Below are 17,421 nucleotides of genomic sequence, written 5' to 3'. Positions count from 1 at the left end.
GAATTTTTCCTAATCAAGGAATTGGACCAACAATATTTGTAATTTTCTCCATGCCCCCTCCAAGACAGTTTCCAATTCATCTGTAACAGTACGATGTCAGGACAACATGTTATTTGATCTCTATTACCCAACATGCACAAATTGTTTTTATTATCATATTAATGCAGTAGAGTGGTGCCACATGAGGGGGAGACCAGGTTTTAGCAGCATGTAATAAACTTCAGACAGTTGCTATGTACCATATGCACATTTGCACCTCTGTTCTCCATTCTGAGAAGCAAAATTAATACCAGGAAACGGCTCTGTTTGAACTCATGGTCTTTAGCTTAGGATGGCCAAGTCTAAAAAATTCATATGCAGCTAATAAAGCAGTTACTGGTCATGGGTAAATATTATCTTTGTGTCCATGCTGTGCTCACAGCTGGAGACTTTGCAGCCAGGCTCTGAAGGTATATAGAACCTTCAACGACTGGACCATGAATTGTGGCAGCAGAAGAGCAAACACAGACCCCACTCTGCTACCCTGATCTGGGGCCATGACTTCTACTGGAAGGGCAAGACGGACCCATGGAGTCAGAAATACTTTGAACTTCTGCAGGTCAGGCTGAGAGAAGCCATGTTGTGGTCCTGAGGTTGTTCTGGGACTGACCTGTTTCTCACGGGAGCTAAAAGCTGCAGCTGAAGAGAAATTTTAGGCTATCGATTTCTGACTTAGACTTCTGAAGAGCCAATTAGGTTGCAACAAGCAACCTCAATTGTTTCATGGACTGACTATTGCCCTTAGTATGCTGCCTAATGAAAACTGTCACCTAGAGTATATGCTCATGACTCAACAACTAAACAGCAGTTTTCTGCCTAAATCCAAAGACAGCATCACTCATGGCATCATTAAGAGCCTATGAAACTTCACAAGGGCACATAATTCTGAACCAGAGCATGGAGAATGTTTTCTTTGGCTTGTTAGCTAAAAATCTTTACTGAGTCCAAACTGTTATTACACTGGGTGGCAATAACAAATAAATATAAATAGGAATATCACCTAGACTTAAAAATAGCTAAAATGTTACTGGGTCTCTGGGCATCTCTAAATAATTTCATAAATATTAAATATTTTTCCATGAAAATATTTTCTTCTTCTTTTAAAAATCCTTCTTTTTATGCTCATTATTGCACATAAACAGAAGTGAGTTAGGGAAAGTGCTTTGTACACTACTGCAGGGTTTGTTGGCACGTCTGCTAGGGATAGTTATCAATACACCACTGACAGACCCCCGAACAGCAAGCATAGACATTGTGCAGGTGATTTAGTAACTTACTCCACTGAGTTGTCATAAGCAGACCTCAGTGCAGAGGTTCTTTGGGGTGTTCCTCTCTAGTCAGAGGCCTGATAAATTAAATAAGCACGATGAACAAGACGATAAAGTGGCAGTACAAAATCAAACTAGAATACATGTATTGTTGTTGCTTGGCTGCTAGTCATCAGCCTTGACAGCAGCTGGTGCAGGAACAGCAAAATGAATCTGACTTCTCTTCCAATCACTTCCCTTTCCCACTGAGAGTCTCTGTTGGATTACCAAAAATACTGGCCAGCTGATGAGGTTTGAAAAACACATATAGAAATAGCAAGAAATTGCTGGCAGAGCAGAAATCAGAGAGGGGCAGACTGATCGGTGAGAACAATTTTCTCCATATTTGTATCTAAACTTATGTCTGGCTGTGCTTCGGGGACTCAGCTGTTGAGCTGGGGATCTACTGGAGCTCTCCTGTGGCCCCCATATGGGGTTTCCTGTTGAAGACAAATTGCAAGCATAGGATGGACCACAGCCATACCTTGCCCTGCATCTGAGTCAGGACACAGCCAGAGAACTCCTAAGGACTCTAGTAAAAACTGGTGTAAGCCACTACAGCTCTGTGAGCACCAGGAGATGATTAAATGAAACAATCTGGCTGAAAATCGAAGCTATGGAACTCCAAGTTGGAAATACAGTGAATTTCTGTATAGAAGAAATGTGTATAGGTGTGGGAGTAATTAGCCATTTGATTTACTTGCCTACTGTCAGCGCTGAAATCCTTTAACTCAAAACTTGATGTCTTTCCAAAAGAGATACTCTAATTCAGCCAAGAGCTGTAAGTCTGAGAGTGGAATTGATTCGTGAAACTGGGTAGCCTGTACAAGGGCTAAGATTGGTGCTTTCTCACATTACTATTTGTGTTTGTGTTTCTTTCACATTGTTTTAATATGCTGAATTATAAAATAGAAGTTGGTATTAATTGAGTGTAGAACACTGGTTCAGGACGATCAAGAGTTAAAACATCCTGACATTCATTCTAATAAAACATTGCAGTCTGCAACACAGATTTCATTGCAACAACACTATTTGTCCCAGCAAAGATATGATTATGGGTCAATCATTTCCACAAGTGAAAGCGCATTCCTGGTGTATACTACAGTGACAGATGAGTAAGAAGGCTCTTCTTTTGTGATCTCAGTCAGGATAAAAAGGTAATTTCCCATCCATAGAATAGCGGATCTATTGGTAATATAACAGAAAACTTCTTACACAAATAACTCGGTGTTAGAAATTGAACTATCAAATGAATCTGAACTACAGCCAAATCAATTTGATAAACCTCCAGAATATGATTGTATCAGCTACGGCTTGCAAAGAAAATGCATTTACTTTTTGCTACAGGAAACAATGCTTTTCCAAAGAAACTTCAATGATATTATTGCTGAAAAGGTGCTCCACCAGCAGTCTTTTCCAAAGAAGGAAGATGCTTTGAGGGAGTGATGGAAGTGGAGTAGAATGCAGTAACCCATACCTCAGCTATTTATATCATCGGTGCACTGACCGTCACAACGTGGAAAAAGGCCTTCAGAAGAGCTCTGATCTGAACTCAAGGTTAACTGGACATTTTTCTCCCTCTTTTTAGATTTCTAACTACTCTAACCTATGTGTAAAATCTTCCAACAACTCCAATGACCCCTTTTCACCCTTTTTGGGTGACTCCTAGCCCTCTCTGGACATCCAGGGTAGATGGGCAGAGAGAAAGGCTCTGATGAATTGGTAAGACAAAAAAAAGACTCCCATGTCTCTGTTGCAGCTCTTATGTGTTGTGGCTTGTGCTCAGAAACACAAGCAGTTGTGGACACTCACAAGCATTTTCAGACCCCATGGCAAACCGTGGCTTGAGGTAACGGTGACTAGAATCTATGAGCATCCTACTGCTGAATTCTCTACTGCTGAGATCTTGCTTTCCAGCTTATCACCCACCAAAGACATCCTGCTGTAACTGCGTGAGATAGATCTCATATCTGTCCCTATGGGGGATGGGACATCCAATCTCTGTCCCTGTAGGGTAGGGATTTTTTCTTTAGAATTAAGCTTCAGAGATGCAGAGGCAGATCTTCAGTGGTATGCAATTCAGATTTAAGTACTGAGGACCCACTCACCTATTCTTGATTTTGCTCAAACAAAAAACTAACAGCATTTTTCTCTGGAAAAAAATGAAGCAGAACTACTCTCTTACAGAGCTTAATCAACTGTGGAGAGGATTCTGGCTCTAAAACCCTGGATCCAAATACTCCCAAAAACTTGAGGACAAAGTGAAAATATGGATCTAGGCTGAAATTTCAGATACAGCTTCCGTTTTTTTTATATTCAGAACTACACCTCCAGTTCTGAACTCCAGGATTTGTGGGATGTTGAAATCCAGACTGGCATTCACATGTTCTATTTTTTTCTGGGGAGTTAATAATGAAAAAAAATATTGAATATTACTTACAAAACAACAGGCCCATTCGCTCCTTGGAAGACCTCATTTGGCAATTTTTCTAGGTTGTGATTATCACTTAGATTTCTGAAAAACACAACAATATTGATGCTAAAATAATCTGAAATGAAAAAAAAAATAGCTTGCAGCAGTTACTACCTTCTAATAATTGCTTTTCACAAGAGTAAACAACAGAAATAGTTACAGCTCATCCAGGTAGGTTCCATTAAATGCATGATTCTCAATTTCCCGAATCCCATTTTTATTTAGCCATCTGCAATAGAGGAAAAAAAAAATGCCTGGGTTCTTATTCATACTTCATAACTAAAACGTATGTAATTCAAATCAGTGAAAGGGATCTTAAACAAATAAAATCATTAAATGGATATTCAAATGATGAAATTTCTATGAATACTAGCTTGTAAGATCCCAATAGTTGGAGGAAAGCTTTGGAGAGTACAGACATGAACAGGGCAGATGAGTGCTACCACCAGCGATGATAGCTAGAGTATGTTTCTGAAGCAACGGCTGAGCTGATGAAGACTCTGGCGCTGCTCACGGCTCCCCTGGGAAGGCTGCAACAAAGTCAGTGAGGCTGTTCCAGGTTAATCCCAGGAGGGGTGAGACCAGGATCTTTCCTGCTGGTGCTGTGGTGCCACTTAGTTTTATTTTTTTCAGGATGCTTTTGAAACACTGGGCCACAGCTTAACCTTTGCCAGTTATTAGAAAAAAAAGACCACCGCCTGTGGTGGTCTCACATGCTCAGTGGTGCAGGCGGAGGAGGGAGGCTGACTGTCACTGAGCCAGGCAGGAGGGGGGTGGCGGTGGTGACAAACTGCCCGGAAAGCGGCTGATTCCTCCTAGTCTGCTGCCTTGACAAATTACACTCCCTGTCTGCTCTGCTGCCCCAGTCCCACCTCCCCAGGCTCCTTCCCTCAAGAAGAGAGATAGGTAGTAAATCTGGGCACTGAACCTCCTGGGGCTTTCCACCAAGTTTTTACTGTAGTGCATTAACTAATTAACATTTAACGTCCTTCCCTCTCTTCCCTTCACGGTCCTAAAAATTTACATTTGGGTCAGTTATATTTATCATCTTTACGGCGCAATCTTTCATCTCGTTTCGAACGTCACTTTGCAACTCACGCCCTCTCCAACAGGCAATGACAGGTCTGACTGATGGCAAAAATGGCCTCATTTAATTAAACTGTCAGCAAACCTGGACGTTTTGTTTCTAATTCACACTGAAAGCTGAGTATGCAAGTGACCCACTTATTTAAGGTCCAAGGTGGCGAGCTAAGGTCAGCATGAAAATCAGTTATGGGTCTGGCTGAAAGGATTACCCTTTTGACCGTGACAGGCAGATGTACATAGCTCCGTGTCTATAATGTCTGTCAGGTCGGATCAGGAGAACTGTCACCGTCCCCTTCACTTGCAAGCACTATTAGACATGAGTGAGCAGGCACAGATGAGAGACATGTCCCTGCTTATAGCATTTAAAACATTTATTATATTACATTGATCTTATCCATTCGTAGCTGCCAGGCTGATATATCTGCTTTTAATCACAGTATTAGCACTTACTGCATTCCCTCACTGAACATGATGCTAATGCAATGAGATACTAAGGTCGTAAAATCAGAGTCACTGTTGCAATACAGGGTGGACTATACACTCTTGTCACCCAGGTAATTGCATTGAAGTAGTAAAAAGAGCAAACAAAATTTTACCTAAATCCTAATATCTCATTATACTTCATATAGACAAGTTTCCATTGAGATAAATTCTCCCCTTACTTCAACCAGCATCCTTACTGACTCCACTAACTCTTATGTTAGCAACAAGTGATAACAGAGGCAGAGATCCAGAGCTTGGACATATGGGCTTTTACTCGCTATTTCATGGCTATAGCAGTATTTTTAAAACACACTTTAAAATTCACCCAGTACAGGAAGCCACTGCCCCGAGGTACTCTTTACAGCCTATTTCAGGGCAGGAAAGCTCTATCTTAGGCTCTAAGTGGCATGCAGACCTGGAAGCAAGGTAAATTTCTTCCACAAATTTCTAGCACTTCTTTACCAAATGCATCCACAGTTCCAGTCCGTGCAGATCCCATGCACAGTGTAAGATCAGATGCAATCCAAATTACTGGCTTAAACATGCTTGGACCCTGCCACAACTAAACCTGCTAAAATTGGGTCTCCCCAGAATGTAGAGGTTCAATGGGTCCTGGCTGTTTTCAACATCATCTTGACATGCCTGATTTCACAAAATGATGTTGCTGTAACGGTAACTTTCTATTGCATGGCATAGTGACTTCCGTTTTGTATAGAAAACCAGCAAATTTGGGTCTAAAATGAGGCAACTTCATCACAGAACAAGGAAAGCCTAATCAGGGACTCTCAAAGTGCACATGCCAGGCCCCTGTCTCAAGGGAGAACTACAACAGAGCCAGGACATCGTCTGAGCGGATGGGTGGTGGCCAGGTCTGCTTACAGAGCTCTTGCTGCTCCTGCACACACTGGTGGGCGTGGGGAGCCTGTGACAATGGGGCTGTTGCAGGAGGCAGGGCAAAGCAGCTGGAAGAGGACACTATCCTCCCCCAGAACAATTTTACAAGCAAACCAGCAGCCTTCAGTCCTCAGAGAAGACTATCCTTCAGTACCCTGGCAGTAATCATATAAGCAATGGGACATCCTAGGGAGAGAGGGAATCCAATTTCATTCTGCTCAAGTGGCATGGAGAGGTCTAATCACAGTAAAAATCCAGGATATTTATCTCACCCCTTAGTGGTATTATGGAAACAAATACAGTACTGGTTGTGCAGCGCTCTGAAAATACAAAGTCCTACTTGAGCAGCAAATATTATCATCATAGGAGAAAAGATAAACCAGTACATTTAGGGTATCGTGACTTGAATATATATTTGAGAAAACTGTGTGTGTGTTTAAAACTTCAGGGAACTTGACATAGACAGAGGTTGTGCATAACTGATGGGGAAAAAGGAGAGATAACAGCTAAGTGACTTGTTACTGGCCTCTCTTCAAATATTGATGGTCTGACCTTGCTCCCACCAAAATCAACGTGAGCCCAATCAGTCAATCAGATCTCGCTTGTCTGCTTCGGTATACGAGGTAAACTGCACACACACAGTGGGAAATTTTTCCAGTCTGGCCACTGGCTAGGTGAAATGAAGGCAGCTTGTTAGCAAGCAAACAGTACGTTTTGATATACCAACAGAAAGGATCAAAGAAGCCAGAGAGTTCATTAAAAAACATGACTGTTCAAGTCAAATGTAGAGTAATCTAACCACGCAGCTTGAAACTGCATTGTGAACCGGCCTGTATCAATGCATTAACATTGTGTACAAATATACCACAGTTCCACAACATCTACATATATTTTGCCCAAATAATAAACGCCTTTGAATGATGTGTCTGACTGTAAATATTTATGAGTCATGCCATCCTTTTGAACACAATTTGTATCTCATGGAACTGTTGTTGTAGGTGGAATATGTTTAACCTTGGCATCAGTAATTACTAAATTTGCTCTATGCTGTGCTTCTAAAATAAAAAGCAGGATTAGAATACAACAAAAAACCCACAAAAGCATTCATTTTTCATGGCAGGAAAACAGAATACAGAGATTTCAGGGGTAGGGGAAAAGCCTAAAACCTCAAGGTGAATTTGGAAGTGCATAAAATAGTGCCCATCCCCTGGTTTCCTTGATCCTATTCTGGGGAAGAAATGAGCTAACGAGGAGAATAACGGATTTACTATCTCTTACTCACAGAATCACGCTTTCAGAACTCAGGCCTGTGAATGAATTTCTTTCAATTGTACGTATATTGATATTGTCTTGAATATCTCTGAAAAATAAAATACAACAGAAATGACACCTTTTTGTACCTCTGTGAGCCTTTCAATATTATGATATGCTATTTCAAACACAGTATTTTTCCTTATAGTCAATCTGAGGAACGATTATAGGCAGAGGGTGACGACTGAAGTTTTTAAGACATTTTGTCTGCAGAGCACAAACCTTCGTGGTAAAAATGGCTGGAGCAACACATTTCCAACACCCCCATACTTCTTCACAAATAGGCTGAAGCCATTAAAATGCATAAAAGCTCAGGTCTTATAATCCTGAGGCAGATGAAATAGTTCCTCCAGCAAACATACTGCCCAGAAAATGCAAGCTGAGGGGCTGCGAGGCCACCACTTCTTGCAGCCTCCCAACCAGAAGAAGGAAAAGCCATTAGCCTTTTTGGCCTGATTCAGCAGGGTACCTACCAGCCCACAAATAATTCCCCTGCCGATGTCAACGGGGTTGCTTATAAGCTTTATATGTGCCTAAGAACTTAAGACGTGGGACCCCTGTCAATGCGGTTTGTTGAGCTGACAAGTAGGCATTTCAGTCTTTCAGCAGTTTTGACTGATATGAAAAAAGGAACGGCAGATATATGTTCTGTTGCTTGCTGAAAATAAACCTCAAAGAAGTTAAACAGTATTACTCATAATTTAGACTGGGGATATGGTTGTTTTCATGCTGTTTCTGTTGGAAAGCATGGAACGAACTGAATTATCTGCAAAGCTTGAAATTAAGCGTGGTTCCAAAATTATGTCATGCTGACAGCTGGATACAGCCACAACTTTGCATTAAGTGACACTTACACAGAGGCCTCATTCTGCAAACTGAGGTCATCAGAGGTAGGAATAGGGAAGGAGTATGGCACCCATACAAGTGAGGTGTATCCCTCTGCTAAGGAACTGCATGAGCCCTTTATAAACATCAATGACCCACCAAGACGTATCTTTGGGACTTAAATATTGGTACAACTGAAGCCAACAGGAATTTTCTTATTGACCTCAGTGGGGCCAGGGTTTGAACCAAGGTCTATTTTGGGACTCAAGCAGTATCAGGACCTACTTATTCTTACAGGAAAGTGAGGAGTTTTGCCTGAAAACAAGTTAACACTTGCTCAGGACACAATAATTCAAGTCTAGTTAAGACTGATGATAAACATGAAGGTATACAGGAGGAAGGCTCTGTAGCTCTGTATCTGTTGCATTTGTTTGATGATTTTGGGGAGTGCAATTCTCAGAGTTACATATGTCAAGTGTATTACAGAAATTTATTTCTTATCTTATATGTGTGTATACTATATTCAGGCATCCCCCTCTATGTTTTCTAGGCATTTTTATTTCTATTAATTGCCATTACTAAGACAATTGCAGGATTAATGTTTCTGCAGCTTGAAATCTGCTAATCAAAGATTTGAACATGCAGAACTTTCCCTGTGCATTAACAATATATATTGTCCAAAAGAAGAGAAGAAATAGTTGCTTATTTCCTGGGTTTTCTACTTTCAATTATACTAAGAACTGATTGAAAAATTTATGTCAAGATCTTTTTCAGTGAAAAAAAAATCAGGCTTTTTCTGATATGTGTTTTTTTACAGGAAAAAAAAAGGTGCTTTTACAGAAAACAAAAAAGCCTGCTTTCACACAAAATTTTACAGAATTATTTTTTTCCCTGTTGGCACTGGAATTTTCCATAGAAAAAAATATTTCATTCTCTGGATAGTTTTACTGCCAGTGAAAAAAATGAGCATGGTAGAGATATTTCCCTGTGATTTTTTTCTTTTTTTTTTCTGTGATTGGCCACGTCTCCACAGAAAACAGCTCCAAGATCAGCAGCTCTTCCCATGCAGGCCGGCTAAATGTCACCAGGTGGCAACAAATTTCCACTGCCACCAGCCTGCTTTGGATTTCAACTGGTGAAAGAGGAGTAAAAGACCGTTATCCGTCCCCTGGGCCATTCAGGCACACACTCATAGTGTAGTTAAAGGAAGAGCAGTCTGTAAAGTACAAGTTATAATGCTTTGCAGAAGGGAGACCTAGAAAGAACTGAGACCTTTTGGGCCACATTATCATCAATGCCTACAAAATTACAACCCAAAACGCTACCATGATGCTAATAAGCGAACACAAGGGGAATCACGTCTTGAAAGGTATTGTTGGAGCAGGAGAACATTCAATTGGAGCTTTTGAAAAGTGAAAAGCAGACATTAAAACTTACAGTAAAACTTTCTGGAAAGAGTGCACCTTATGGACAGCAGGTAAAAAACGAAGGCCAGTGTTTGATATTAACCTAAGGAGGAGAGAACAGATGAAGATTATTCTCTCTGCCCCAGGAATGAAGCAATAATTAACAAAGAAGAAAGAACATTGGACTTAAAATGGCAGCCACAAAAGGCAGAGTTTAGCCACAAATGGGGGGTTTGCCCATAGGAAACTTGACATTGTAATGTAAAAAGTTTTTTTTCCAAAGCAGGAGCTGAATTCTGCCCCACTGACATCAAGGGAGCAACCCTACCTTGGATAATTACACAGTTCCTCCTGATGATCTCAGGAAACTGTCAGTATTAATTTCCCAACCATATTCTAAGAAATCAACTGCACTGACATAGGATAATTATTTTCATAGTAGCTCTTTTAAGACAAAAGTATCAACTCACCGCAATTTTAACCTTCTACTCTAATAGAGGATACATTAATTCCGCTGGAAATAGCATTATTTCATGAAAGTAAGAGAGAACTAGGGTGCTTTATTCCCCAGCACTCCAATAGCAAAGAATTGAACACATGGGAACATTTCAGCAGTTTGTGTGACTGGAAATGGGCCTGTGCCTCTGTATTTAACTACCCTCCCACCACGTTGAGCATCACTGGACTTTGCGTTATGGTTCCTGTCCATGAAACACCATCCCAGAAATGCTGACGCTGAAGAACAAGCCACAGCCAGCAAGGAAACATGGTCACAGGTATCCACAGTGCTGTACCATATCTAGTGTAAGCAAATTTTGTTATCCAGAGCAGTAGCAAGGGCAGGACAAATATGATATTGCCATGCAGCAGGAGATAGCTGGTGGCTGCTGGTGGCTAGAAGGAGGGCTGAGCGCAGGAGGGAGGAGGCCCTGGACCCGGCTGGGCTCTGACCAGCTGGGAGTTTTTCCCCAGTCACTAAATATCTCATTTTGACTTTACCAAACAAAGAGAAAATTTGGGTTCTTGAAAGTTTAGTTATACCTTTAATATGTGAGATAGCAGAGAAGGTAACCTTTCACTGAGAATATTGGTTCCTTAAGGAACATATTAGTAGTATATGGAAGGTATTTTTTATCCTGGCACTTAAACAGAACAATATTCTTTCATTACTGCATGTGATTTTTTTTTGCAGATTCATTCCTGAATAGTCGAATGGTGATGAAAAGCACTGGTTGACACTGGAAAAAAGTAACAGCATTCATTTGATGTTTATTATGAACCTAGATTACTTCAGGAGAGTTGCAACTTTTCAGGTTTCATAATCTGAACTCAAACTGAACACCTCCGTGTAACAAACAAATCCTACATTTGGGCAGTCAGGGTGACACATAGGTCCATAAAATAGTCATTCAGTTGCATAAGTACTGCTCTGAGCTCCCTGAGGTGGTATCTCAATATTGTCAGGTGTTGAAAAGCCAACTTGTTATTTGTCTCATCTTATAATAAAAAGCAATGCATTATACGCAGGAAAAATATTAAAGAAGTATAGTGAATATTCAAGAAGCCAATTTGGGATAGTTTCTGAAATGGCATGACTGTTTTGTCTCAGGAGTCAGAGTGGTCTGACGTTGCATTAGCTTAAAAATAACAGCTGTCACATGTGCCCAAGAAAGCTCTATAAAAATGCCTTTGAAAAACTATTACATATAGTTAAATAGAAAGCATGATTAATGAAGCAAGTGGATTTCACAAGGCCCTTATTATTTAAAGTACTTCTGCCCTTATACTTTGTAAAACGACCTAGCAAAAAAACCTGCAAGCAATAGAAGAGGAACCTGTAACTCCCCCCCTACAGTATTTTAAAGTACACTCCCTAAATTACTGGAGATGTACAGGGTTTTGGTTGAAAGCTGCCTTTAATTTTAAATGAGTCATATGCTAAAAATTAATGCAATTCTTTTTACGAGCCACTTGTTAAATACGAATTATGGCATGCATTTCCTTTAGTAGGTAAATGAAGAAGCAAACTGCTGCCAAGTAGTGTGTAGCTATTGCAGGACAGAGGAGAAGACATGAGAAGATTTCCTTTCTACAGTACTTTCTCAAGAAAATCTCAATCCTCATGTTGCAGTAATGGAAGATGATAGTACTCTAATATAGGCTACTCAAACACTGCTCCCAATCGCAACTTACTCCCAACACATCAAAATACCACACTGGTTAGCAGGGCTTTCACCATACATGTGTAAAAAAACACATTCAAGGCCTTGGGTGACGCCATAGTCCTGATCTTTCCAGTAATCCCAAAGTGTTCAGGGCTCAATTTGTACTGGTGTCAACTGAGCAGCATGAGATGAAGAGGAAAGCATCTTTGACAAATCGTTACATATTGAAGTAAATCTACAGGTGGCACAAAGCACTGATTGCACAGAGGCACAGAACGGTGATTAGGAGCAGGAGAGGATGTTCTTTTAATTAATTGCAGAAAAAGAACTAAAAAAACATTTAGCTAGACTGCAGCCTAGATCTTCCCTCTCTTTTTATTCAACCAGCAAATCTCCAGATGCCTTTAAGTGGATAATCTTGTTAGAATGTAGATAATCCAATTTACTGAATATCTTCCCTGTAGGACAGTTTTGTCAATATATTTACCATATAACGTATACATCCTTAGTAGCCTCACTTTAAACAAGTGTCCTCTTTAATCTGTGTTATAACTGAGTCCCCCCTTGCCATGCATAAACAGCTTGGTAAGAACCTGTTTTTCAGACGGCTGATGGCTGCTTTCCAAAACATTAATTGTCTTTCTGAAAAGGCTTACTGGAGTCAGCACTTAAGAAAACATAGCACCATGATCAGCAGAGAAAAAAAAAAAAATCTTTCAGGAACTAATTCCTGGAAGATTCTGGCTGCTTATCTCCAGATAAAGCAACATGCCTGCTCTTTTTTATGCCAAATTAGTAGGAGCTACTCTGACAAAACTGGGAACACTGTTTACCTCATCAGGTTATTGTGGGTATTTGCTAAATTGCAAACCCAAGGTAGGCAGCGATAAATAAAACATTGCTCAGGAAACATTATTTTTGTGTCCCTTAATCATGCTGGTTACTTTATACTGCATGTGAACTTGACTCCCGCAAGAGATTCCTCTGACTCATGTGTCCCAGCCTTGCAGGTTAAGCTGAGCCTATAATCCACAACACCCACTTCTGGGGCAAGGTCTTTAACCGTGAGGCTGCCATGTAAAAGGAAGGAGTGGAGCACCACTTCTTTTTATTGAAGACCCAACTCCATTCAAAGGCTCAGCAGTTCTGTAGACTTCGCTGCATCTGCAGCAAATACAGGGTTGGGTTTAAGAAGCATGCCAGGTACATGTGTGTCAGGTCCTCCACAAAATAAGACCAGGTAGGTACAAGCAGCTGCAAGACTTTGGACTTGGGCTCTGCTCTCCACAATTTAAACTATTTTGCAGATAAAATGCATGCTTTTGTGACCTACATTTCCCCTCCCCTCCAACAATCCAGCTGTATGCCCTCAAAATTGATCTGAAAGGAGTGTTACATTTAAATATTTCTATTTTAAACTGAGATTGCTTAATACAGGACATCAACACATCCACTGTAAAAAAGAACCAAAGGACACAGATTACACATGAGAACTAATTTTGGAAAGAAAATAGGTTTGAAAAGCCATCACTACATTATTAAACAGACAATGCCACAGCTCTTCCTAATGAGAGCCAGATAAATAATCTTGTACCCATGAAAAGGTCAATAAGTTACCATTTTGAAGCAGTCTGTCTCTTTGGCATATATCCAAGAAGACCAATTAACAATTCTATTCACTGCTTCTAAAAGACTGGTGAGAAAGTTAAGGTGGCATTTTTCTGGAAGGTTTAGAGTATTTCAGCATTACATTTTTTTATCATTTTTCTCCCCTTAGTGTTTTTGCCATACTAGTAATGATAATGCAGAAGACAAAGGGAGTGGAGTGAGCGGGAAATATATTTGTACCCAAGTTGACAGAGGTAAAAGCATATTAATGTTCAACAGCTAGTGGCTGTAATGAGCCCATGAACGTGATGAGAGGACTGACAAGGCTAGCCAGAGCTTCTTGTGTGCCCATAAATAAGACCTAGTGGCAATACAACTATTTTTGAAGCAGGACAGAGAAAGCCTTGCAAGCAATGTGTTGCAAAGGTCATTAAACTGATGGGCTATGTTGCCTAGGCTCAGTCTCAGGCATTAACACTGATTAATTTTTCTCTCTTTTTTTTTTTTTTATAAATATATATTTTTCTGCGAGATTTTCTGAATTGTGTTTTAACAGTTCTGTGACAGCCATAGCACTGTCATGAGGAATCAGATCACATGTCTCATACCCTGCCAGACTGCCACTGCGGCTGGAAACTTCAAAAGAACCACAATGAGCCCAGCAATGGGCAGGTGCCCGAGTTCCCCTGCTTTGGCATGCTGGTTGCAGCTGGGTCTCGCTATACTTCTTTACACCAAGATACAGGGGTGCCTGTGCCAGGTGTTCTGACTTATGGGTCAGACCAGGAAGGGCTACAGAAGTCTACGGCAGGGTCTGCAGCAGAAGGTTGGGCCAATGACCTCTCTGAGTACAAGCCTCCATCTCCAGCCCTGCTGCCTCAATGTGCGCTATTTGGGAAGCTGGCATGGACCCCAGCTGGGGAGAAGGTACACTGCATGGGCAACAGGAGTACATTCCAGTGGAACCAGCATCAGGTTTGCTTTTCCACTCACACACAACCCCGTGTATGGTCAGACAGAATCTTCTAATCCATTTTGTGACAAGATATTTATGAAATCACTTGCTATTCCTTCCTAACTTCCAGCAGTTAATGGGAGAATTAGGCTGTGATGTACAAAGGTTTGTTAGTTTCCCTTCATGGCCTTAAAATTTTTATCATTTGTTGAATAGCTGTTGATAGCTTTTCTATCTACACAGATGCTTAACCTTTTTCTGAATTATTTTAAACTTTGATCCCACATGAGCTCCCCTTAACATCTTGCCTTATATTTTCACTAACTGATCCTTCCTTGTATGTCACTGAACGGTGAATACCGGGACTTGGTTACCTTTACCAACTGCCATTTTGCAGTCTTGCATCAAGGTTTCTGCTTTCTCACTAAATTAACAGTCCTATTCTTTCAAACAGTAAAACTCTCTGCCTTTTCAAAGGGAGATTTCTAGAAGGGTAAGCACCAGTGAGTGAAACAAGGGGATGGAGAAATGGCAGCCTTCCCTACAGAAATGTGCCAAGAGAGAGGACGAAGGTATGACTGTATGTAGAGAGAGTGACCCGAGCATGATGTAACTTGGCATCACACCCAGCTCACTGCTACATGGAAGGCTCCTACAGGGATTTTGGGTCCTGCTCCCTATGGTGTGAATTGGTGTAGCTCCACTGAAGCCAAAGGTGTTGCGCTGATTTATACCCCCAGCGCAGCTACCTCAAACCTTGTCATTAGCACAAAAGACCCATTCATCTGTTCAGACTCTGAGAGACATGAAGCCTGCACCTTTTGTGCTATTTATAGTCATACAAGAAGGCAGGGGGGTTTTTTTGCCTCCTAAAATGAAGGCACAGAGGGGATGCAGCATAAATCCATTAGTGGAGTAAACACCAGAGATGGATTTATCAATTAGAGAAAAGCTTTGGCACAAGAATGAATGTGAATGAAGTGGCCATGAATAAAATTAGAGAAAATTTTCTAGTCACCAAATCATTGGGTTTCTGGAAAAAAGAGAGAAAGCAAAAAACAGTGGAGAGCATCAAAAATGTCTATAAAGCACTCAATTAATGGGATACATGGAGTGGAGTCAGTAAGAAATGGGATACAATAGTCTGGGGAGTCTCTTCCAGTCCTGCACACCCACAAGAGAGAATACCTTAAAAAGTACCCAAAATATATTTTCCTCTGATTTCAGCCAGTGAGTAGAACTAGATAAAGAGGAGTGGGGAATGATTAGTTAGACAAGCAATCCTCTATATTTTTAATCTGTTGTTTCTATAGGTCATAGTAGAGCTGCTGCAGCTGAATTTTTATACCGGTAACATGTCTGAATGTTTGAGCTAGCTTGTATGGGAGCATGGAAGGACAAACGTTCAAAAGGAGCATCCACTAAAGTCAAGGAAAAACTTCCACTACTTCAGATATTTAAAGTGGGGGTTTACCTTTTCCTCACAACCTATGGTTTGTGTGTCCCACATTTAGCAATCACTGAAATTACTGTGCTCATTACTGTGTTCACATTTCTTCTTCTTGTTCTTCAGTTTTGTATGAGATGAACATGCTCCCATTCTTTCTGACTGTCTGTACACCTGACAACTCTACTACCCATAGCAGCTTGTTCTGGGGATTTAACATGGGATAAACAAATGCTGTGTTTTTGTTCATAGTAGCCAGAATTACTCAAAGGCAGCAGTCACTGCTGAATGACTCAGGCTTGAAACCAAAGGAAAAGGGCATATGATTTCTCCTCATGACAATGCAAATTTAAAGCTTTATTTCCCTACTGCCAAGAGAAAAATTTGTGTTTATCAAGGTGCCTGGTGAATTTGATAAAGCAGATACTGGTAAAAATACTGGGGAGAACAACAATCACACCTCAAGTCTATATTCCAGTTCAATGAAGGTTTCAACTATAATTGTTTGTGCAGCGCTAAATACACCCTATTTCTTAAAGTCCAAACCTTAAATCTTGAATCTTAAAGTTCAAATTCAAACCAATACCTCTTGGCATTCTTGAGCTCAGAACCTGTCAGTGATTTTCAGACACCTTAAACACTCATTAGCTTACTGGAAGCTATGCTTATTAGACCACTGACCTGATTTTATCCCAGCTTTAAGAAATATCTAACCAGATAATTAAGCACTTACTCTTATGTACTCAAATGTAGAAATCATGATCAGGTTTCTTGGATGAGTAAGGCTTCTTGTTTAATTAAGGAAAACAAGGTTAGGTATACGTACTCAGGTGGATGGACACACAAAAGTTGAGCTAATATCCTGCTGGCTGTATATGCCATTGTTCAGCAAAGAACACTGTGGGAGCTTATTTAAGCTACAGACATTAAAAACAATTACTGTTAAATGAAGTTCATTGGACTTCATTGGGGTTTTATGCAGAGGAGAGATTATTAGTCATGTTAAGATCACGTGCTAAAAGCTGTGAAAATATTTTTTGGTTAACAGTTTATTTTAAGGATGGATTCAATTATCACTGAATTGTGATGGTAACGCCGTGGGAGCAGATGTGGCAACCACAGTTGTGCAAGCGGCAATCTTGATAAGGCTGACTAATGAAATAAAGTTATACCATACACCAATACATTTGTATTCTAAGGTTTTAATCATTTCACATCAAGCATTAATGAAAACCATTGTTATAGCACTGCCACTGCTAAAGAAAAGAGAATTTGAATGCTTAATACCATGTATATAACAGAAGGTGGAGCCATAGCAAAGACAGATGAGAGAGATTTCATCCCAAAGGTCTCGGGAGGAATTTCAAGTTAAAGGTGTTTTTATAGACAGAAAAAAGGCCCAGCTCCTTTTCTCACCACTCA

At 40.5% G+C, this 17,421-nt stretch overlaps 1 protein-coding gene across 1 annotated transcript in view; it reads right to left on the bottom strand.

The window, feature by feature from the left end:
* Positions 1-17,421, bottom strand: part of FSHR (follicle stimulating hormone receptor) — a gene marked incomplete at both ends in the record, with an annotated part of 82,512 nt that overhangs the window by 9,313 nt on the left and 55,778 nt on the right. Inside the window, 4 exons of the mRNA XM_082307318.1 lie at positions 3,787-3,861; positions 3,980-4,048; positions 7,565-7,642; positions 9,856-9,927. Of these exons, the coding sequence (XP_082163444.1) occupies positions 3,787-3,861; positions 3,980-4,048; positions 7,565-7,642; positions 9,856-9,927 (294 nt within the window). The remainder of the gene's footprint in view (positions 1-3,786; positions 3,862-3,979; positions 4,049-7,564; positions 7,643-9,855; positions 9,928-17,421) is intronic.

Source organism: Platalea leucorodia (genome assembly GCF_965183815.1).
Source record: "Platalea leucorodia genome assembly, chromosome: 3".
Classification (NCBI taxonomy): Eukaryota; Metazoa; Chordata; class Aves; order Pelecaniformes; family Threskiornithidae; genus Platalea; species Platalea leucorodia.
Note: the sequence above shows the minus strand (reverse complement) of the source record. Positions and strands in the feature narration are given on the sequence as shown.